Source organism: Gopherus evgoodei, chromosome 10 (assembly GCF_007399415.2).
Source record: "Gopherus evgoodei ecotype Sinaloan lineage chromosome 10, rGopEvg1_v1.p, whole genome shotgun sequence".
Lineage (NCBI taxonomy): Eukaryota > Metazoa > Chordata > Testudines > Testudinidae > Gopherus > Gopherus evgoodei.
In genome coordinates this window covers 22,537,714-22,561,062 of record NC_044331.1, presented here as the reverse complement: position 1 = coordinate 22,561,062, position 23,349 = coordinate 22,537,714, and the positions used below count along the sequence as shown (strand labels likewise).

At 46.4% G+C, this 23,349-nt stretch overlaps 1 protein-coding gene across 6 annotated transcripts in view; it reads right to left on the bottom strand.

The window, feature by feature from the left end:
• The window catches only part of DMXL2 (Dmx like 2), a 154,880-nt gene that overhangs the window by 117,577 nt on the left and 13,954 nt on the right, over positions 1-23,349 (bottom strand). For all 6 annotated transcript variants that reach the window (XM_030576933.1, XM_030576934.1, XM_030576935.1 and 3 more), the window contains exons 2-7: positions 20,192-20,317; positions 13,548-13,619; positions 12,794-12,872; positions 11,599-11,761; positions 8,505-8,571; positions 13-191 (exon numbers count right to left, since the gene is read on the bottom strand). In XM_030576933.1, coding sequence (XP_030432793.1) covers positions 13-191; positions 8,505-8,571; positions 11,599-11,761; positions 12,794-12,872; positions 13,548-13,619; positions 20,192-20,317 — 686 coding nt within the window. The remainder of the gene's footprint in view (positions 1-12; positions 192-8,504; positions 8,572-11,598; positions 11,762-12,793; positions 12,873-13,547; positions 13,620-20,191; positions 20,318-23,349) is intronic.

Sequence of the window (23,349 nt, the reverse complement as noted above, 5' to 3'; positions counted from 1 at the left end):
GAACTTTCTAACCTGGGCATGTACTTGCTAGTGTTACGCCATGAAAATCCTGTCACCGCTCGAGGATGTGCCAAATAAACAAAGGAAAAGTGAACAAGTGCTGAGCTTTTTTTCTTTTCTTCACTCTCCCGTGGTAGAAGAGATGACTTCCACCCAGTCATTGGATACCATACCTTTAAGAGACAATCATCCTGGGAAAATAAACAAAAACATACATAGGATGAATGGGTTACAAGTACAAATGTCACAAAAAGTATGGATGAAGTTATGTTGGTGGTGTACATCTAATGACATAGTTAATTAAAACCAAGTTGAAATGTTGATATAGCATCACCACCAATACCTAGAGGAAACTTATTAAAAATGTATATTTTTAATGTGTGTGGAGAATTAATTTACAGTAGCCTATTCAATTTCATTTTTTTAAAATTACCAAACGTTATACAACACAGTACGATGATATGGTGGACAGCATATATCAAAACTGCATGAGCAAAAAAATGACTGCTAGCTTATTTGTGATCAATCATTTGAATGTGCACAGGAAACTAATGTAATGTCTAACAGAAGGAAAGATCTAGTTGGTGTAATTCACCAATTTTACACCAACTAAGAATCAGATCCTTCATACATAGCACTATACATTCAGAGTTCCTTACCTAGTAAGAAATACTCTAAGACAGACAAAATAAGATGTGGCACACAATTAAGGTAAGAGGGAGAGAGAACAAAGGAAAACTAATTTCTATTAGATGTTAATTTTATAAAGGGTTTGGAGGACAGTGAAGGCAGTTGTAGCACAAACAGAAGAAGACAGCCAAATATAGGTATAGTATGAATGAAGGTCTAAAAATGACAATGAAAGAAACATGAAGAGAGCAGTAAAAAGATGATTAAAGAGAATGAAGGAAAAAGTGTGGAAGCCACTTATGCATGGTCTGGAGAAACACAGATAAGTCTGCATAGTGTCTTTCAGGTAAGGACATGGTGGATGAATTGGAAGGGATAAAAAACTGGAAGCCAATGAAGAGGCAGGCATGGAAATGTGTTAAAAGTAGCATGAGAAAGAATTTAAACAGTAGCCTTTTTGCCTTTCCAATAGACGGAAGAACATTATTCTTCCATGCTACCTTACTCTCTTTGTCCAAATCTTTCTTAAATTCTCCTAGAAATTCTCTCTCTCACATTCTCCTCATTAATCTGTCCTCACTGCTGTTTAGAATCTCTGCTTCATAACTGAAGCAGATAGTATCAGAAATAAAACTACAAGCCAATTTCTTCCTCTCCTCCCCTTTTGACCCTGTTCAGGTTCCTTTCACCAGATTTTCAGTAGGTTAGACTGACCTACACCTGCATTGGTGTGTGTTAAGAGATGCCTAGGTGCCTAATAATTATCAGTGTAAATACAATTACACAATGATAGGAGAATAGCTCTCTCAGTTGCAGGATTGACTGAGGAAGGGAGAAGAAAATGGAAGGAAATCAAATTTAAAAAAAAATCTATTACAGACCTCACAGCCTCGCTAAAAAATAAAATTCCCACAAAAAGAGATCACAAGATATGCTTGACCACAGATCCTGCAAGCAGGACTAACAGAAATGCTTGGCAGGCGGCAATGTTAAGAGTTATGATTAAAGCTATACATCCAATAGAGCTATATGTTGCAACCTAAATGGAAGCCTCTTCTGACACAGAGGCAGAGAATGGGTTTCTGGTACCATCTGCTGCAATTATGTAGTCAGGAAATCTTGTCTGTATAAATGTATATGCACAGCAGATGGAGATATACTAAGAATAAGACTTTCAAAGCCTAGCCTTTGGTCACTTTCTAATCACAAGGATAAGACGGTTACTCACCTTTGTAACTGTTGTTCTTCGAGATGTGTTGCTCACATCCATTCCAGTTAGGTGTGCGCGCCGTGCGTGCACGTTCGTCGGAAACTTTTTACCCTAGCAACTCCAGTGGGCCGGCAGGTCGCCCCCTGGAGTGGCGCCGCCATGGCGCCCAATATATATCCCTGCCGGCCCGCCCGCTCCTCAGTTCCTTCTTGCCGGCTACTCCGACAGTGGGGAAGGAGGGCGGGTGTGGAATGGATGTGAGCAACACATCTCGAAGAACAACAGTTACAAAGGTGAGTAACCGTCTTTTCTTCTTCGAGTGATTGCTCACATCCATTCCAGTTAGGTGACTCCCAAGCCATACCTAGGCGGTGGGGTCGGAGTGAGAAGTCGCGGCACGGAGCACTGCAGTTCCGAAGGCCGCATCCTCCCTTGACTGCTGGACCAGGGCGTAGTGGGAAGCAAAGGTGTGGACCGATGACCAGGTCGCTGCCCGACAGATTTCCTGGATGGGCACACGGGCGAGGAAAGCAAGCGATGACGCCTGCGCCCTGGTAGAATGCGCAGTCACACGGCCCGTAGGGACATGGGCCAAGTCATAACAGGTCCTGATACAGGACGTAACCCAAGAGGATACCCTCTGGGAGGAGATAGGAAGCCCTTTCATACGGTCCGCTACCGCCACGAAAAGCTGGGGGGATTTTCGGAAGGGTTTGGTCCTCTCTATGTAGAAAGTGAGAGCCCTACGGACATCCAGCGAGTGGAGCTGCTGCTCCCTGCCTGAGGAGTGAGGTTTTGGGAAAAAAACCGGGAGGAAAATCTCTTGGTTGACGTGGAAGGCTGAGACCACCTTGGGCAGAAATGCAGGGTGTGGTCTCAGCTGCACCTTGTCTTTGTGGAAGACCGTATATGGGGGGTCTACCACAAGAGCTCGGAGTTCCGACACCCGTCTAGCTGAGGTGATAGCTACTAGAAAGGCAGTCTTCCAAGAGAGGTAGAGCAGGGAGCAAGTAGCTAACGGCTCAAAGGGGGGCCCCATGAGCCGGGACAACACCAGGTTAAGATCCCAGGTCGGAGCAGGGGGACGGACGTTAGGGAATAAACGATCCAGCCCTTTAAGGAAACTCGACACCGTCGGGTGAGAAAAAACGGAGCGACCGTCCGCACCCGGGTGAAAGGTGGAGATAGCTGCTAGGTGGACTCGCAACGACGATAAGGCCAGACCTTGCCCTTTGAGGGACCAAACATAGTCTAAGATTTCGGTCACCGAAACTTCCATAGGGCGGAGATTTCTCTCTACACACCAACAGGAGAAGCGTTTCCATTTCGCCGAATATGTGGCTCTTGTGGACGGTTTCCTGCTGCTCAAGAGCACCTCCCTCATAGGCGTGGAGCAGCGCAGCTCGGAACCAGTCAGCCACGCAGGAGCCACGCCACCAGGTGCAGCGACTGCAGGTCTGGGTGACAGAGGGTCCCGTGGTCCTGGGTAATCAGGTCCGGATGAAGGGGCAGGGGAACTGGGTCGGCTACGGCCAAGTCCAGCAGCATGGTGTACCAGTGCTGCCTGGGCCATGCCGGGGCCACCATGATCACGAGAGCCCTGTCCCTGCGCACCTTCAGGAGGACCTTGTGGACCAGAGGGAACGGGGGAAACGCATAGTACAGGTGGGTCGACCACTGGATGAGGAAGGCATCCGCTATCGACCCCGGCTCCCTGCCCTGAAAGGAGCAGAACGCTTGGCACTTCCTGTTCCCCTTGGACGTGAAGAGGTCCACCCGGGGATAACCCCACCTCCGGAAAATGGAGAGAGCGACGTCCGGGCGAAGGGACCACTCGTGTGACAGGAAGGATCTGCTCAATCGATCCGCCAGCGTGTTCCGTACTCCAGGGAGGAAAGAAGCCCTGAGGTGAATGGAGTGGGCTACACAAAAGTCCCAGAGTCGTATCGCCTCGTGGCACAGGGAGGAGGACCTGGTGCCGCCCTGCTTGTTGATATAGTACATGGTCGTCGTGTTGTCCGTGAACACGGCGACACAACGCCCCTGAAGCTGATGACAGAACGCTTGACAAGCAAGGCGGACCGCTCTCAACTCCCGCATGTTGATGTGTAGCCCCACCTCCTCCTGAGACCACAGGCCCTGTGTCCGCAGGGTCCCTAGGTGGGCACCCCAGCCTAGATCTGAGGCATCCGTCGTCAGGGATACCGAGGGCTGAGAGGGGTGGAAGGGAAGACCCGCACATAATACGGACTGGTCTAGCCACCAGCCGAGAGAATCTAAGACCTTCTGGGGGATTGTGACTAACATGTCTAACGGTTGCCTTGCCGGCCTGTAATGACTGATAAGCCACAGCTGGAGAGGCCTCATGCGGAGCCGAGCGTAATCGGTCACAAAGGTGCAAGCCGCCATGTGGCCTAACAGGGTTAGACATGTCCTCACTGACGTCAATGGGGCTGACCGCAAACGTTGAACGATTGCCGCCATGGTCTGGAACCGTTGCAGAGGCAGCAAGGCCCTGCCCACAGTGGCGTCCAGGACGGCCCCGATAAATTCCACCTTCTGAGTGGGCCTCAGGGTGGACTTGTCTGTGTTTATCAAGAGGCCCAGACTTGCAAACATGCCGGTGATCACGCGGACATGGCTGTTGACTTGTTGTTCCGACGTGCCCCGAATCAACCAATCGTCCAGATAAGGGAACACGTGGACACGGTTGCGTCGAAGATGCGCCACGACAACTGCCATGCATTTTGTAAACACCCTCGAGGCCGTGGACAGGCCAAATGGGAGGACTGCAAATTGATAATGAAGAGCCCCCACCACGAAGCGGAGGAAGCGTCTGTGGCGCGGCCAAATGGCAATGTGGAAATACGCGTCCTGCATGTCGAGGGCGGCGTACCAGTCTCCCGGATCCAGGGATGGAATAATGGTCCCCAGGGATACCATGCGGAACTTCAACTTCACCAGGTATTTGTTGAGCTCTCGCAGGTCGAGGATAGGCCTGAGGTCCCCCTTGGCCTTGGGGATCAGAAAGTAGCGGGAATAAAACCCCTTGCCTTTCTCGCTTTCCGGAACCGCCTCTATAGCTCCTTTGCTGAGGAGCGTCTGCACCTCCTGCCGAAGGAATTGCTCGTGAGAGGGGTCCCTGAAGAGGGACGAGGGAGGGCGGGAAGGAGGAAATGAAACAAACTGTAGGCGGTATCCCGTCTGCACCGTGCTTAAGACCCAGCGGTCCGATGTTATTTGGGACCACGCCGGGAGGAAAAACGAAAGGCGGTTGGAAAACGGGGGGGAAGGATCCATAGGGGAAACTGTTACTGCGCCCTCGGGCGCACCTTCAAAATGAAGGCTTAGGTCCAGGCGGGGGTTTTGAGGAGCCTTGGTTCTGCCCCCCTTGGTTCCCCGAATGCCTGCGCCTTCCGTTCCTGCCGCGGCGCCTGTTAAGGTCCTGCCGCTGGTGGAACTGGGAAAACGGCCTGCGCTGTTGTTGTTGCTGCGACCTGAAGGGTCTACGCTGCGTCACGGGGGTGTGCATCCCGAGGGACCGCATAATGACCCGGTTGTCTTTCAGACTCTTGAGTCTGGGGTCTGTCTTGTCAGAGAACAAGCCCTGGCCTTCGAAAGGAAGGTCCTGTATAGTATGCTGGCGCTCCGGCGGAAGGCCGGAAACCTGCAGCCAGGAGATGCGACGCATCGTAACTCCTGACGCGAGGGTACGGGCAGCCGAGTCCGCAGCGTCCAAGGAGGCTTGCAAGGACGTGCGTGCGACCTTCTTGCCTTCGTCCAAGATGGCCGCAAACTCTTGGCGAGCATCTTGTGGCAGCAGCTCCTTAAATTTGTCCACTGCCACCCAGGAATTAAAGGCATATCTGCTCAGCAGGGCTTGCTGGTTGGAGACCCTGAGCTGCAGCGCCCCAGCCGAATACACCTTACGGCCAAGGAGGTCCATCCGCCTGGCTTCTCTGGATTTGGGGGCTGGAGCCTCCTGGCCATGACGCTCCCTATCGTTCACTGATTGCACCACCAGTGAACACGGAGTCGGGTGTACATGGAGATATTCGTATCCCCTAGAAGGGGCCATGTACTTCCTCTCGATGCCTTTCGCTGTCGGAGGGATGGAAGCCGGAGACTGCCAGATGGTGTTGGCGTTGGCCTGGATGGTCCGTATGAAGGGCAGGGCGACCCTGGTGGGAGCATCAGAAGAGAGGATGGTTACAATTGGATCCTCTATCTCTGAGACCTCCTCTGCCTGCAGACTCAGATTTTGAGCCAATCGCCTGAGGAGGTCTTGGTGCGCCCTGAGATCCAGCGGGGGGGGACTGTTGGAGGAGGTACCCGCCACCGCCTCATCCGGGGAGGAGGATGAGGAGACCCCAGGCACGAGAGTGTCTAACTGAGGGTCTTCCTCAGCCCTCGCCTCTGCCTCAGGAGCCACAGCGGAGTCTTGCTGCTTGGACCCTTCCTCCCCTTCCGGCTCCGCAGTCGCCGGCCTAGCAGGGAGCTGCTGGGGGCCCTGGGCCTGATGGTATGCCCAGGGTGTCCAGAATCCCCACTGTTGTGGGCCTTGGTCCTGCAGCGGCGGATCACCGAACAGCGCCGCCTGCCGGTCGGTGCCCAGCGCATACCCGCTGTCCGTTTGGGAGGATACGGACGGCTGTCTAGAGGGCCATGGTGGGGCCGACCCTGGATGGTAAGGGTCTGCGCGGGTCGGCACGGAGGATCGTCTCGGTGCCGGGGACCGGTGCCGGGAGTCATATCGGTGCCGGGATCGGGATCGGGACCGGGTTCTGTCACGGTGCCGGGATCCTGATCGGTACCGGGCGCTGCTTCGGTGCCTGGACCTGCCACCGGCTCGGTGCCGGGAGGTCGACCGGGACCTACCACCAGCTCGGTGCCGGGAGGTCGACCGAGACCGGGACCTGCCACCAGCTCGGTGCCGGGAGGTCGAACGGTGCGGCGAGTAGCGTCGGGACCTGCTCCTGGAATCGCGGTGCCGGTCTCTGCGACTGGAACCTGACCGCGATCGTCTCGATGTCGACCGGTGCCGCGAGTGCGACCGGTACCGCTGAGGGGAGCGGTGCCGGGACTGCGAGCGGCGGCGGGACCTGGAGCGCCCAAGACGTCGGGACCTGGATCGTGAACGAGAGTTTCTGGGCGGTGCCAACATCATGGGCTTGCCTCTGGACACAACCCGCACCGGAGGTACTGGGGGTGGCAGCCGAGTGGGCTCAGTCAGGGCTATGAGGTCCCGAGCCAAGGCGAAGGTCTCCGGTGTGGATGGGACCATTATCTCAACCCCAGATCTCATGGGGGAGCTCGGCGGTACCGGACTCGACGGACCCGCCGGGCCCGGAGTCGACGGTGCCGGCGGCGCCGCGGCCGATGTCGAGGCCGGGCGCTCTAGCCGGGTCTGCCTGGCCGGAGTATTGGACTTCGACGGCCTTGGTTCTGACTCCGGTGCCGGAGAGGGTCGGTGCCGGGGAGTCTTCTCTGTGCCGGTGCGATCTGGTGCTGGCACCGAGATCACGGCCTGCGAAGCCGTCGGGTCAAGTGCCGCCTCCATGAGGAGAGTCCGGAGCCTTTGATCCCTCTCCTTCTTTGTCCTTGGCTTAAAAGCCTTACAGATGCGGCACTTGTCGGATCTGTGCGATTCCCCGAGGCACTTCAGGCACGCTTCGTGGGGATCGCTGGTAGGGCATGGGCTTCTTGCAGGCCGCACACTGTTTGAAGCCCGGCGAAACAGGCATGAGCCTGGCGCCGGGTGCCGGGAAGGGCTAAGCCCCCGGCGAAGAACTACTTAACAACTATTTAACTTAACTATCTACTTAACCAACTAATTAACAACTATAATGGACTAGAGATGAATGATAGATAAACGATAGATAACTAGGAGAGCTAGGGACGTGGAGGACAGCTATGCCGCGCTCCACAGTTCCAACGACCGACACAGCGGTAAGAAGGAACTGAGGAGCGGGCGGGCCGGCAGGGATATATATTGGGCGCCATGGCGGCGCCACTCCAGGGGGCGACCTGCCGGCCCACTGGAGTTGCTAGGGTAAAAAGTTTCCGACGAACGTGCACGCACGGCGCGCACACCTAACTGGAATGGATGTGAGCAATCACTCGAAGAAGAACTTAAGATGTAGTACCTAGCCAAGATACTACAGTGGGCACATTCCTAGTGAAATCACACACACACAGAGGTCTATAACAGCAACATAACCACCATGCTGGTGACTCAAGGTAACCATTAAGGAGAAGAGTTAAGAGTTGAAGTAAATAAAAAAATTTGTTCCTCAAACTCATCTTTTCCCTTAGTGGAATTAGTGATATGACTAACAAATGCTGAACTATCAGAATGTAAACTGAAGAATATCACTCAAGTGACAGGACTTCAGATAAACCAAAAATGTATACTTACTTGAAAATTTAATCCCAAAAGCAGTTTGAGAAAGATATAAAAAACTGAAATGGAGGGTAAGAATGGAAGTTGAAACTCAATCTTCACTATACATTTGAAACTGTTTGGTTATTTAGATATTGGGATTAGTTTTGCTTAACTATGGCTACATAACTGCACACAGTCCATCATTTTTGCATATTAATCATCATCAAGCTTGTGATGAATCCACACCCGCAGATTTAGCTAGTTGTTATTTGTCCTTACCTTTCCAGCTGTTGCAAAGTATTCACCATCAGGAGACCACTCCATCAGATGTACAGATACTGCAGTCCTAGGGAAGAAAGATAGTTTAGCTTTAAACCTTGACTGACTACTGTGTATGTATTTTTATAATATTATTGCTCTAACTATACAATTAATCAAATATCATTATGTAATATTTAAGTGAAGCATGTTGATAATTTATAGTCATTCCAATGTGTCTCAGCTGCTATGTGCTGCATCCAGCTAAAAATAGCTATAGCAGTTTAGGATTATTTTTGCACAAAAATATCTGACACATTGAGAAAGAGAATGGGAAGAAAATAACTTTTTTTTTTTTTTTTTGCCAGAGCAAATGCACATAAGCTCTTGATCCAAGTGCAAAAGAAAAGCATCTCCTAGTTAGTCTGGGACTCTTTCTCAACAAAATTTGAGGCACTTGGCATTGCCTGAAGAAGCAAAGACACCTAATTTCAAGGAACCCCCATCTGGAAAGGAGAGGGCTTAGCACAGCATTTTTCAAGAATCAGTTGTGCTGTCCTAAAACTGGTAGAATAAGTCACCCACCTGGAAAATCTCCTTGTCTGCCAAGTAAAGAACAGAAGAATATATTGTTTTGGTCATACCAGTCCCTCAGAGCACCTTCTAAGTCGGGACTGAAGAACAGATCAGTTCTCATTTAATCTAGAACATGGCAGCCACTCAGTCCATGATAGTTTGAATGACCTCTCATGGCAGGAAAGTTCAGATGGCAATTTTATAGCCCAAAATTCCAAGTTACTGATGCTTAGGCTGGCTTCTTTTGGCTTTCAGAGCCAAGACACACACAAGTGCATAAATGAACACTCCTCTCTAGAACAGCAGTCATCTGTTATCACACAAGTTAGGGACATCTGGATGAATGGTGACCCTCTGAAAATATTCTGGAGTAGTGACTACCAAATCACTGATTTTTCTGACAAAGCCAGAGAACTATAACAGTAAGCGGAGAATATTCAAGCCTGAGTGATATAAAATGCTCAACCAGGATGGAAGGGGCTTCCATCCACAGCTTGGTGAATTGAGCTCATTCAAACGACACAAGAATGCAAGATCAGACATAAGAACAAAGAACGTCAGTCACGTTTTCAGGATGGTCCGCTGTATCCCAGCAGAGACTCTGAGAAGGACTTATAAGTCATAGTGGATAACCAACTTTACATGTGTTCCCAGTGGATACTGTTATTAAGACAGCTAAATGCAATCTTTGGATGTATAATATTGATTAAGCGTACAGAGGGGATACGTCTATATACAGCACTGATCCATTACTGGAATATGGCAGTCCAGCTCTGATGTCCACAATTTAAAAAGGGTGTTGAGAAATTGGGGGGGTGGTCAGAAAAGTGCCACAAGAATGATTTGCGGTCTGGAAAACCTGTCTTACAATGATTTAATAAGGTCAGCCTATTTAGTTTACCCAAGAAAAGGTTAATAGTTGACTTGATCACAATCTAACTCTAATCTAGGAGAAAAAGGGATCACAAGAGCCAATGGCTGGAAGTAGAAGTTACATAAATTCAAACTGGAAATAAGGTGCAAATTTTTCACAATGACGTAATTAACTGTTATAATTTTTCAAAGAACATGGTGAATTCTCTATCACTTGAAGTCTATAAAGTAAGATTGGACGTCTTTCTAAAAATACATTCTAGGTCAACTATAAGATATGGACAGGATGCTGTAATTACTGAGTGAAATTCTATGGCCTTTGTTATACAACAGGTCAGACTATGTGATCATTATAGTCCCTTCTGGCCTTAAAAATCTATGTAACAAATACAATAATAATTAAAACAGAAATGTAAATTACACTAAATGAACAGTCAAGATGAGAGCAAAGGCAAAAGTAGCATGACAGGAACTAAGGGTATGGAGGGAACCTTGTTAAATGCAGCTGGAATATTAGATTTACAGGCTGACATGCACATCCCTCCTAACAGACTTTGGAATGCTTCTGGGAAAGCAACACAAAGTACTGCTAGAATGGGAGCTGAAGAGGAAATATTGTACAGCTACTTGTTGTTTAAAGAAAAAATTCTTAACATTATTCAAATATACAATTCGAGTGGTTGAAAATTTCTTTAAAGGTAAATCTCTCTTCAATTGGGTGGTTGACACCTGGACAGAGTGGGGCCCACATGGAAAGAATATTTGTCTGATTATACCTCATAAAAATATAAGTATGGAAAAGTTACTAGGTTATAATGATGTATTTCTTTTAACACACTAAAATTCTGGTGACAGTTCTCCCCTCTAATTGCATTAAATGATTCAGTCAGTCAATATTTAATAATTTTTCTGGGTACTTGAACTTGTATATCCTTCTGAAATATATATCTGAAACTCTTTTGTAATTCTGTAAACTCTAAAGAAAATTCCATTGCTCAGTGGTTCACTGCCCTTTTTTGGTTAGAGTGTCCTTCACTTTAAATTACCATATTAGCATTCTACCCAGGTCCCCATGCACCATATCTTGGCTTAAGGGCCTGTCTACTTTTTTGTCATCTCCTGCCCCCACCCGCCCCACCCACCTTTTTTCTTTTGACTCCATTCTTTTTCCTCTTCCCATTTTTCTTCTTTCAATTCTTTGTTGTTTTTTTTAATCTCCTCACTTATTCCATCACTATATTCAAAACCAGCATTATTATTATTAATCATGCAGCAGTGTGTGTCTCCTGTCTGGGAGTGTGCAAGCCTCTTGCACATACTAGCATAACCAGGGACAGCTGCCGATGAGCCTGGTGCCCGCTCCAGTAGGCAGGGCTGGGGGCGGTTCAGCCACACTGGAAGAGCTGCCTGGGCTGGGCGCTGGCTCCTGCAACACATGCTGCTGCTTTTGCCATGGCGGTTCCTGACCCAGTTACTGGCCATGGCCCTGCTGGTCTCGCTTGTTGTCGCTAGAACTCTGTGACACCATGGATATCCGCTTTATATCTGCAGATATACATTTTGTATCTGTGCAGCGCTCTACATATTTAAATGCTTTTAATGGCACATGTTTAAAATGTGGTCTTTTACATCTAGTTAACACATCTTAGTTTACAGATTCACTTACTTGCACTGCCAGACACATTTCCAGTCATTTAGAACTGGGAGAACTTTATCATCTTTGATCTGACTGTCAGGATCATCATCTTCTTCCTCCTCTTCTTCTAGAATGTCACTACATGGAGGGGCCCACAACTGCAAGTTGTCAGTTGCTGTCAGGAGCCTGTTACCTAAAAGTGAGTAATATTAATTAAAGTTGTAGAACACAATGAGGAACTCTGGATGTATTTATATTGGAAGATTATGTAGAGTATCATATTTGACAAGTTATTAAAAATAGCCAAGGAACACAACTTTATGAAGTCCATTTTGATTACAGTAGATTATTCAGACATGGCACACTCAGCTCCAGTTGGTTTTATTAAATTTTTTAGATTTTTACCATCTATTTTAAGCAAGAGTGCTTTTTTCCCCTGATATTATGAATACAGTAATATGAAAATAATTGATATTGTTTTGGATATTAAACCTTCTGAATTAAAAATAAACCCCAATAATTTTATGAATAACAATATTGATTTTGTATTTCCAAAAGACACAGCTACTGATTCATATTACATTTAAACGTGCAAACATTTAGTACACATTACTTAAGCATTTGTAATGGCAGATGATAAACATTTGTTCTTCCACTGTCCAGATTTATTTCCCTTTATATCAGTAAGCCAATCCACTATTTGGAGCTATTTAAATTAAAATATGTCTTGTTACTCTCTGTGATAAGCCCTTGTTATTCAGTCCATCCATTAGAAAATTTATTTTGTAGGCTATGGGGAATCTTTTCTGCCAAAAACTAATTACACTACCAAAAATGTAGATGAAAGACATGCAGAATTTCACAAATATCACCACTGTATCAGAAACCAAGATATTTACAAATCTCCCTCTTACAAATTTTTCAATGTGCAAGCTGAAGAAAACAAAAAGGAGACTACACAGACAAGTTTAGTCTCATACTATGTCTAAAATTCAAAAGTACTTGGCGTAGCCCCTTCATAAATAGAAACTGCTATGGATTTTTAGTGGATACTAAAGTTTATATCAACCTGTGTACCACATGAAATGTACCTACCACAGTTGGAGAATTGCTTATCTAATATACATATATTCACACTCCAATTTTATTTAAATAAAAAATATTTGTAACTAGAATCATTCTACAGTTATAAATTTTGAACAAACACTAATCAATTTCATATTACCTTGAGGATCCCATGCTAAGTTGTAAGTCATAGAACTAAGGAAAAATTGCCCCGATTTAAGCCACTGACACTTCAGTTGCTGTTGTATAAAAACATTAGGAATAAAAGGTTAGTTCTTAACAGCAAAAAAGCAATAAAGTAACAGCATTTTTTACTTTCTATATGAATTTACAAATGTAAATTTCAGATTTCTATTAATTCTTTTGAAAATAAATTCAGATTGTAATAGATTGTAAATCAGTTGAATGCAATTATTAAATACTCGATTCAGCAATGATGAAATGCAGCACTGAAATTCTTTTAACAGCAGAAAACTGAACATTCACCATTTTGGTATGATGTTCCGAACAAATATTGCTAGCATCATCCAGAATACTAGGGACTCGCTATATACCGTATCCCTGGTTAGGGAAGGAGGAATATAAACAAAAAACAAAAAAATCACCCATGTTCCATTTAATAAAATACTCCTACAGAATAGGTGAAAACTAAGGAATATAATATTTTCTAACCTTCATTTTCAAAGGAGAGCTTTTTATTTTAAGGGATATATGCTAGACAGTATTGTTTAGAATAAGAAATTAATTCTGATTTCTCACTATACAAATATTTGAACTATATATATGTCTAACATGAACATATTTCTCAGTTAATCTCCCTTGTTCCAGTCTAATGGGGCTTTAACAAGTGGTAGGCATATTTTTATCTGCTTCAACAACACAAGACATAGTTTAATCATGTAATACATACTTACACAATTTCTTTTGTGAGAATTTATACCAAGAGGTTCAAAAATACAAATAGCATTTCCATATGATGCTGCAATCTGGAACAGATTGAATGAGTAAAATGTTAAGACTCAGGAAAAAAGCATATTAAAATTCTCTAGAATTCACAGATACTCACTGAATTTCCAATAAACATGTAAGTGTAGGTGGTAAAGGAAAGCAAAATTCGTACAAACATCACTTAGTAGTGTTGTACATAGAATTGACTGCTTTTAAAAACATTGAAAAATACATAATTTGTTTATTTTGAGTAATCCCAGGTTAAAGATCTAAATGTAAACAAGAGAGACCCTGAGTACAAAAGGACATGTGATAACTCCTGTTAATCTGCTATTACTTCAGGGTAGCTACTGTTAATGCACAATGAAAAGCTGATGCCTTTGCTCTTTCTGCTCTCGCTCTACTTCACAGAAAACTTGTAAATTAGTGATCAGTGTTTGGGTCCTCAGTGTGATTTCAAGTTCCATTTCCTATCACTAAATACTAAGTACAAGAATACAGGAGCAAATGTTATTCTGTTGCTGCTGGGTTCAAAAATTTTTGAGGAAAAGTCTGGCATATGGAAACAGAATACTGAACATACAAGTGGAAACTTACTAGCATACCAACTAGAACTCCCTAGTTTCTCCAGTCCATTTCTTTCACAGAAAATCCACATCTACAAAAGACCTTTTTTTTTTGTTGGGAATATGTCTGATCATTGTGCTTAACTGCACTTCAAAAATGGCTGGACTTTTTTTTTTAAGTCTACATTTTACTTAAGATGATACATTAAGAGCTCTTTAAATACTTTCAGTTTAGGACTCTAGTCTCCCCTGCACAGAAATAACCTGCAAGTTTTAACCCATCTTCCTAACAACTCCTATCAAACCCTCAAGTTTCATCTCACTTAAAACCTACAAAATCAGACAAAAAATACAAGTGTGTCACAGCACACTATTACTGAAAAATCAGATACTTTCTTATTTTTACCATACAATTATAAAATAAATCAACAAATATAAATATTGTACTTATATTTCAGTGTATACTACATAGAGCAATATACACAAGTCATTGTCTGTCTGTATTAAATTTTAGTTTGTACTGACTTTGTTAGTGCTTTTCATGTAGCCTATTGTAAAACTAGGCAAACATCTAGTTAAGTTAATATAACCCCTTGAAGATCTCTGTGTACCCCCAGAGGTACAGACACCCCTGGTTGAGAACCACTGCCTCAAAGCACACAGAAGAGGCAAGGAGTTCAAACCCCCTGGACCTAGAATACCACAGAATCCACATGGGATTCTTAATTTTTCCTTTCCCTGGGTATTGCGGCTCTAATGGAGCTGCAACGTCAGGGATTCCCTAGCAGCAGCTGCCCTGCAACACTGCCTAAGGCAGGGGTGGGCAAAAAGACGGTTACTCACCTTTGTAACTGTTGTTCTTCGAGATGTGTTGCTCATATCCATTCCAGTTAGGTGTGCGCGCCGTGCGTGCACATTCGTCGGAAGACTTTTTACCCTAGCAACTCCAGTGGGCCAGCAGGTCGCCCCCTAGAGTGGCGCCGCCATGGCGCTTGATATATACCCCTGCCGGCCCACCCGCTCCTCAGTTCCTTCTTGCCGGCTATTCCGACAGTGGGGAAGGAGGGCGGGTGTGGAATGGATATGAGCAACACATCTCGAAGAACAACAGTTACGAAGGTGAGTAACCGTCTTTTCTTCTTCGAGTGATTGCTCATATCCATTCCAGTTAGGTGAATCCCAAGTCTTACCTAGGCAGTGGGGTCGGAGTGAGAAGTCGCGGCATGAAGCACTGCAGAGCCGAAGGCCGCGTCATCTCTGGACTGCTGGACCAGGGCATAATGGGAAGCGAAGGTGTGGACGGAGGACCAGGTCGCCGCCCTACAAATCTCCTGGATGGGCATGCGGGCGAGGAAAGCCATCGATGATGCTTGTGCCCTGGTGGAGTGCGCAGTCACATGGCCCGTAGGGGTGTGAGCCAAGTCATAACAAGTCCTGATACAGGACGTCACCCACGAGGAGATCCTCTGTGAGGAAATGGGTAGTCCTTTGATTCGGTCTGCTACTGCCACGAAGAGCTGGGGGGATTTGCGGAACGGTTTGGTCCTTTCCACATAAAACGCGAGTGCCTGGCGGACATCAAGCGAGTGGAGTTGTTGCTCCCTGCGGGACGAATGGGGCTTTGGGAAGAAGACGGGGAGAAAGATCTCCTGGTTGACGTGAAAGGCTGAGACCACCTTGGGGAGAAAGGCAGGGTGTGGCCTCAGGTGCACTTTGTCTTTATGGAAGACCATATACGGGGGATCTACCGTGAGGGCCCGGAGTTCCGACACCGATCTGGCTGAGGTGATGGCCACCCGGAAAGCAGTCTTCCAGGAGAGATAGAGCAGGGAGCAAGTCGCTAACGGCTCAAATGGAGGGCCCATGAGCCGAGTCAGAACCAGGTTGAGATCCCAGGTAGGGGCAGGGAGTCGAACCTGGGGGTAGAGACGTTCTAGTCCTTTCAGGAATCTAGTCACTGTAGGGTGAGAGAAAACCGAACGGCCATCTCCCCCCAGATGAAAGGTGGAGATAGCTTCCAGGTGAACCCGAAGGGACGATATCGCCAGGCCCTGCTGCTTGAGGGACCAGATGTAATTGAGAATACTGGCGATAGAAACCTCCATAGGGAGGGAACCCCTCTCCGTGCACCAACAGGAGAAACGCTTCCACTTGGCCGAGTACGTCGCTCTAGTGGAAGGTTTCCTGCTGCCCAGTAGTACTTGACGTACATGGGTAGAGCACCATAGTTCCGACCTGGTCACCCACTCAGGAGCCACGCCGTGAGGGGTGTAGTGACTGGAGGTCCGGGTGATGGAGCCTGCCGTGGTCCTGGGTGATCAGGTCCGGGTGAAGGGGCAGGGGGACTGGGTCGGCCAGAGACAGGTCCAGCAACATCGGATACCAATGTTGTCTGGGCCACGCTGGAGCTATCATAATCAAGCGGGCCCTGTCCCTGCGCACCTTCAGAAGGACCTTGTGGATAAGCGGGAACGGAGGGAACGCATAGAACAGGTGCGTCATCCATGGGATAAGGAAGGCATCCGCTACCGACTCTGGTTCCCGCCCTTGAAAAAGAGCAGAACATCTGGCATTTCCTGTTCCCTCTGGACGCGAAGAGGTCCATCCGGGGACAACCCCACCTCTGGAAGAGTGAGAGGGCGACGTCCGGGACAAGGGACCATTCGTGCGAAAGGAAGGATCTCCTCAGACGGTCTGCCAGCGTGTTCCGTACTCCGGGGAGAAAGGAAGCCATGGGGTGAATGGTGTGGGCTATACAAAAGTCCCAGAGCCGCGCTGCCTCCTGACATAGGGGAGAGGATCTCGTGCCGCCCTGATTGTTGATATAGTACATGGTCATCGTGTTGTCGGTGAATACCGCGACACAGCGACCTTGAAACTGATGGGAGAACGCTTGGCAAGCAAGGCGGACCACTCTCAACTCCCGTATGTTGATGTGGAGGGCCACTTCCTGAGGAGACCACTGGCCCTGTGTCCTCAGGGTTCCGAGGTGGGCCCCCCAACCCAGGTCTGAGGCATCCGTTGTTAGGGATACCAAGGGTTGGGGTGGATGAAACGGGAGCCCCGCACACACTACGAACTGGTCTAGCCACCACCGGACGGAATCCAATACCTCCTGGGGGATGGTGATAACCGCATCCAGCAGATGTCTGGCTGGACGGTATTGTCTGATAAGCCAGGACTGGAGGGGCCTCATGCGAAGCCGGGCATAACCCGTAACAAAGGTGCAGGCCGCCATGTGGCCTAAGAGGATTAGGCACGTCCTTATAGAGGTCAAGGGAGCCGCCTGTAGACGCTGAATGATGGCCGACAGCGACTGGAACCTGGACAGCGGCAGAATGGCCCTGGCCAAGGTGGAGTCCAGAATGGCCCCGATGAACTCTATCCTCTGCGTGGGGCTACAACTATCTACAACTATGAGAACAGTGAAACAAAGGAGAGCTAGGGACGTGGAGGACAGCTATGCCGCGCTCCACAGTTCCAACGACCGACACGGCGGTAAGAAGGAACTGAGGAGCGGGTGGGCTGGCAGGGGTATATATCGAGCGCCACGGCGGCGCCACTCTAGGGGGCGACCTGCCGGCCCACTGGAGTTGCTAGGGTAAAAAGTCTTCCGACGAACGTGCATGTGCGGCGCGCACACCTAACTGGAATGGATATGAGCAATCACTCGAAGAAGAACTACACCCTGTGGGCCACATCTGGCTCGCCAGGCGATTTAATCTGGCCCACTCCCAGAAGCAGTGGCACGTCCCATCTCTGGCTCCTACGTGTAGGGGCAGCCAGGGGGCTCTGCGTGCTGACCTTGCAGCTCCCATTGGCTGGGAACTGCAGACAATGGGAGCTGCAGGGGTGGCACATGCGGACGGGACAGTGCATGGAGCCACTTGGCCACGCCTCTGTGTAGGAGCCAGAGGGGGGACATGCTGCTGCTTCTGGGAGCTGTTTGTGGTAAGCACCGCCCAGAGCCTACACACTTGAGCCCGTCCTGTGCCCCAACCCCCTGCCCCAGCCCTGATCCCCGTCCCGCTCTCCGAACCCCTCAATCCCAGCGTGGAGCACCCTCCTGCATCCCAAACCTTTCATCCCCAGCCCCACCCCAGAGCCTGCACCCCCAACCAGAGCCCCCAACTCCCCCACCGCACCCCAACCCCATACCCCATCCTGGAGCCCCCTCCCACATCCTGAACTCCTCATTTCTGGCCCCATCCCAGAGCCCGCATCCCCAGCCAGAGCCTTTACCCCCTCCTGCACCCCAACCCCAATTTTGTGAGCATTCATGACCCACCATATAAATTTCCATGCCCAGATGTGGCCCTCAGGCCCACCTCTGGCCTAAGGCCTTGTCTGTCTATATTACAACCAAATTTGTAATATGGTCAGTTGTGTCCACATAAAACTTGGTCAATACTCAGTTGTAACTATGCTGGAAATCATACAGGGACTGCACAGTTATCAGGATTCACTATGCTAGTACACACATTGAACATTTCTAGATACTTTTAAAAAACATGTACACTTGTATCACTTCCCAGGACACAGACATAAATGGTTTTATTGTTCCTTAGCTAGAAATGTAGCTTTTCTTCTAGCCACTTTAGACAGTACAGCAGGCATGGCCAGTAATAATACGTAATTTATAATCAGTTGTGCTACATTTAAACTATGTCATTAAAAGGGAACCTAAGCCATGGAATTCTTCTAATGTTTCAAAGCACATGCTATTTTAACTGCACACTTCCAAGAGAAGTGCTTTCTATCTCTTGTATTAGATTTTAAAACTTTTACTAGAAAGTGCTTTTTTGGCAGCAGTCTGTCATAAGCAGTGGCTCACATACACATATCGGGTGCACTACAACCACATTTATTGAAATAATTTATTTATAAGTGTTCTTTTTTCAGTGTTGTTTGAGAAATAAATATGATTATATACGCTGAAATAAATGAAATTGTATTCAAGGCAAACAAATTGTTATGGAAAAATTTGCATGCACAGTACTCTACTTTTAATCGTTTTCAATTCCTTGAGCCACATGGTCCAATGATTTGAGCACCAAAAATACAGCCACTTTTGGTGAAAATCTGGAAACTATAAAAAGGGGCATAATCTGAATAAATGTGTGTTGAGGAGTAGGAGAAGAGGAATACTATATACATCTCTACCCCATTAAAATGCCACTTGATATAACACGAATTCGGATATAATGCAGTAAAGCAGCGCTCTGGGGGGTCGGGGCTGCGCGCTCCCGCGAATCAAATCAAGTTCAATACAAACGCGGTTTCACCTATAATGCAGTAAGATTTTTTGGCTCCCGAGGACAGCGTTATATCAAAGTAGAGGTGTATGTTACCCTACAAAACGAAGTAGTGTAAATTACCACAGAAAACTAGTATCCATTTAATTCTGTTTTAAGTAACATTTAACTTGCTGTTCAAAGAAATACACATTTTGGTGCAGCAAAATATAAAGGTTTTAGTTGATGTCTAAAGTATCCAAGAACCATCTACGAACAAATTGGAGAGTATGATCTTCATCCCAGAATATATTATGTTCAGAAAAGCTTGCTGTACCTTTTCACATTTTGTGAGACCCCTTATAAAATTGGGTCTGAACCTTTTTACTACAAAAGAAAACATGTGGCTTTCAGAATTTCTTACTTTCGGAATTAGCCGTTGATGCATCCCTTGCTGATATGCAAACACATACAAATCTTAAACTTTTTTTAAAAGTGACATAAATTATCTGAACATGAAGAGCTTTATTTCTATTTTTAAATAGTGGAAAAAATTAAAAAATAGAAACATATTCAGGTAGTTGAAAAAAGGCCAAATTCAGTTTTATCAAACTTTCAAAAAATACATCACCATTAGGCTGAAACAAGGATCATTACTTTTAACCAAAAAGGGTTATTAAGAAAGTTAAGTATCTAAAAATAGGTCCTTAGTATGAAATTACCACCTCAGCAATAGCATCAACATGTCAAACAATTTCTGTTTATACATTTCACTTTTAAAACTTTATTCAGACTCATCAAAGACCTTACCCTGCCTTGCTGTTGGGAGCACTCCACACAGCTGACTTGGATGTTTCCATGTTTAGCCCCAGGAATAATCTGCACACATTCAAAGTCGTTTGCCAGAATAACAATATCACAGCCTGAGCCATATGCCTGTAATAGTTTTAAAAATATATATAATCTAATGTTGATCCACAATGGTTACATTTTAGTAAATTAGTTTTAGAATTATTACATTTTTTTCAAAGTGCATTATGAATACACACTTAAATGTCTACCTCAATGCACACTAGTAAAGTACATGAGGTTAACACACGCAGTTTACTCCTGAGAGCATTCTGAGCCCAAAACTTAAACATTCTGAACCAAAAAATTTAAAATTCTGCACACAAACTTTTAAAATTCTACAAAATTTTGCAAATTTTATATGTTAAATAAATGTGGAGGTTCCAGCCTGGCATTGAGGAGCACAGGCCACTGGCTGCACAGAGGTGGGAGATCACTGTGCAGCTCCCCCAGGACACAGACTCAGTGGTGAAGCTTCACCCAACCGTGACATAGTGCAAAGGTCGGGCCTGCCCCAGAAACACCTCAGGGTCCTTCCTCTCCGTGCCAGGTGCAGCATGTGTGGGCAGCAGGCAGGATCAGCAAGGCAGGATCCAAATGTGGAGGGGCTTAGTGTGGGAGGGAGGGATCCAAGTGTGGGTTGAGAGGGTTCTGTGTGGGACAATCAGGACGTGGGAGGCTCAGCAGAGGATCTGGATGCACAGGAGCTCTGGAGGGTTCGGGGTGCAACGCTAATCGGACTCTGCAGGGGGGTCCAGGTGAAGCTGATTGGGGCTTTGTGGGGGGGGGGAATAGAACTTGGTAGGGGGGTCTTAATGCTGGGGGAGTGGGGCTCAGTAGGGTGGGGATCCAGGTGTAGGTGGCTCATTGGGGTGGTCCAGGTGCAAGGAGAGTCGGACTTGTCGAGGGGGGGAAGTTCTGGGTGCGGGGGGAGTGAGGCACAGCTGGAGGGTATGAGGGGGTCTGGATGCACAGGGGTTGGGTGGATGGAGAAGCAGCTCTCTGTACAGTGATCCTTTTCTCTGCAGCTGAGGAGTGATGGGCACAGTAAGCGTGGGGGGGGGAGGGGCGGGGAGAGGAAGCTTTCAGAGTTTCCTGCTGCTGGGGAAGAAATTTGGGGATGGGTCTGACACAGCCCTGGATGTTGCAGAGCATCCAGGGCCATGTCAGACCCATCCCTAGATTTCTCCCCAAGCTGTAGGAAGAATTAGGAAGAGACTGTTGGAAGAGGACTAGCAACTGAGCCTGGTGCAGAGTAAGAGCCACCAGGTGGGCCTTCCCCTGTCCCACAGTGTTTTACCTCTCTGCTGGCTGCCCCAGACACCCAAAACATACTGCTGGGGAGGGTCTCATGACCGCTCTTGTGGCTTCCCTTTGCTTCGCTGTCAGAACGTCATTTTTCTGCGGGGAAACAAAAATCTGTGGGGGACATACATTCTGTGCATGTGTAGTGGTGCAGAATTCCCCCAGGAGTAACAGTTTGCTCCTCATCCTTACCACAGATGCTTTGTGCTGATCCAGCTGGCTCAACCAGCCACCTGAATATTCTCTCAGCCAAGATGGTATAGAGTCACAGTAACTGTTATTATGCAACCCCTCCACATTGGTGCAGGAAGCATGGAAGAGCAAAGGGAGGTGGTGAGGGTATGCCTACACCACAGTAATCCTCAACTGCAGGAATGTCCAGTAGAGGGTGGGCAAAGAAAACCATTTGTAAATCAGAGCCATCAGACCTACAACTGAGTACAGCTCAGCAGTACGGGTTGATCTGGGATGGTTCAATTAGGCTCTGATTCTGCACCACAGAATTCAATGGGAGTTTTGCCATTGACTTCAATGGAAGCAGTATCAAGACTACTTTTAAAATAGTACTCCTTCAGACCCAACCAATGAAGTCATACTGTATGACAAATGTAAATTAAACTAATGGTATATTTCATCTTTCTTGCTTTCTTCCTGTTTAATACATAAACATGCATCTGAATAAAATTAAATATTAGAATTGAACATAGTATAGAAACCTCTTAATTCCTTTCTCACTGAAACTATAATAACAAGCAACAGTAATATATTTGTACTTTCTAAACAGGGGCATACACACACCACTTCCTGTTTTGTAATTATGTCAATGATTTTGCATCTTCTATACTACAGATGTAAAAAAAAAAAGTACAAGAATACTGAACTATAACATCCTGTACCTTGCTACATCATTTCATAACCAATGTTCATTGTTTTATACCAAATTACATTGTATAAGTAAAACTGGCAAAATAGACAAGTGATTTGCATTCAACAATTTAATATGGCCCCTTTATAGGCTAAGTATAATCATAAACAACTAATTGTGAATTACATAACTGCAAGTCTATCATTTTGGTGATGTCAAACTACAAACAGCCACTCGAATTTTTCTTCTTGTGTGGTCACCAAACTCCTTAGGATGAAATTACAGACCGTCCCACATTCTCTCAATTCAAAATGTGTCTTATTTTACATCAATTCTTCCCCCCTTTACTTCTCCAGCAGGACTAGCCCCAGAACACTTATCAGCAGAATATGCCTGATATCATGCCTGTGAATTATCAGAACACGTCAGTGAGAGGAATGGAAGTGCCTCCACACCTGTGAATTATATAGCTTTGTATTATAAGTGTGAAATACAGATGCCTGTGTATAAATTAAGTCTAATATAAAAATGGATAAAATTAATCTTATTAAAGCAGAATTTTCTATTCTGTTTTCAAGGGAAAATAATGGTATTCTTCTCTTGCATGATTTTTTAAAAGAAGCTTCCATTAATTGTTTACCATTTCCCTCTAAGACCATATCCAAAGATTTGTGCTCTGTTTCTAAAATGGCAGTGTGGTCACTGTAGATAGGACTACCCACGGTTCTTTTTAGAAATGAAAGTAGTGCATCAAGACAGTCAAAAAATTTATCCTTCATTACATAATTCTACTACTGTTGATTTTTTAAAGCAAACACAGACACTAAAATGTACAGCTGATCTCCATTCTTTTCAGAGAGTTACAGTTATGGGGGGGACAGACAAAAGAATAGCTAATTGAAAAGCTGTAAATTTCCTTGGATTAAAAAAAAATGGAGTAACAACAAAT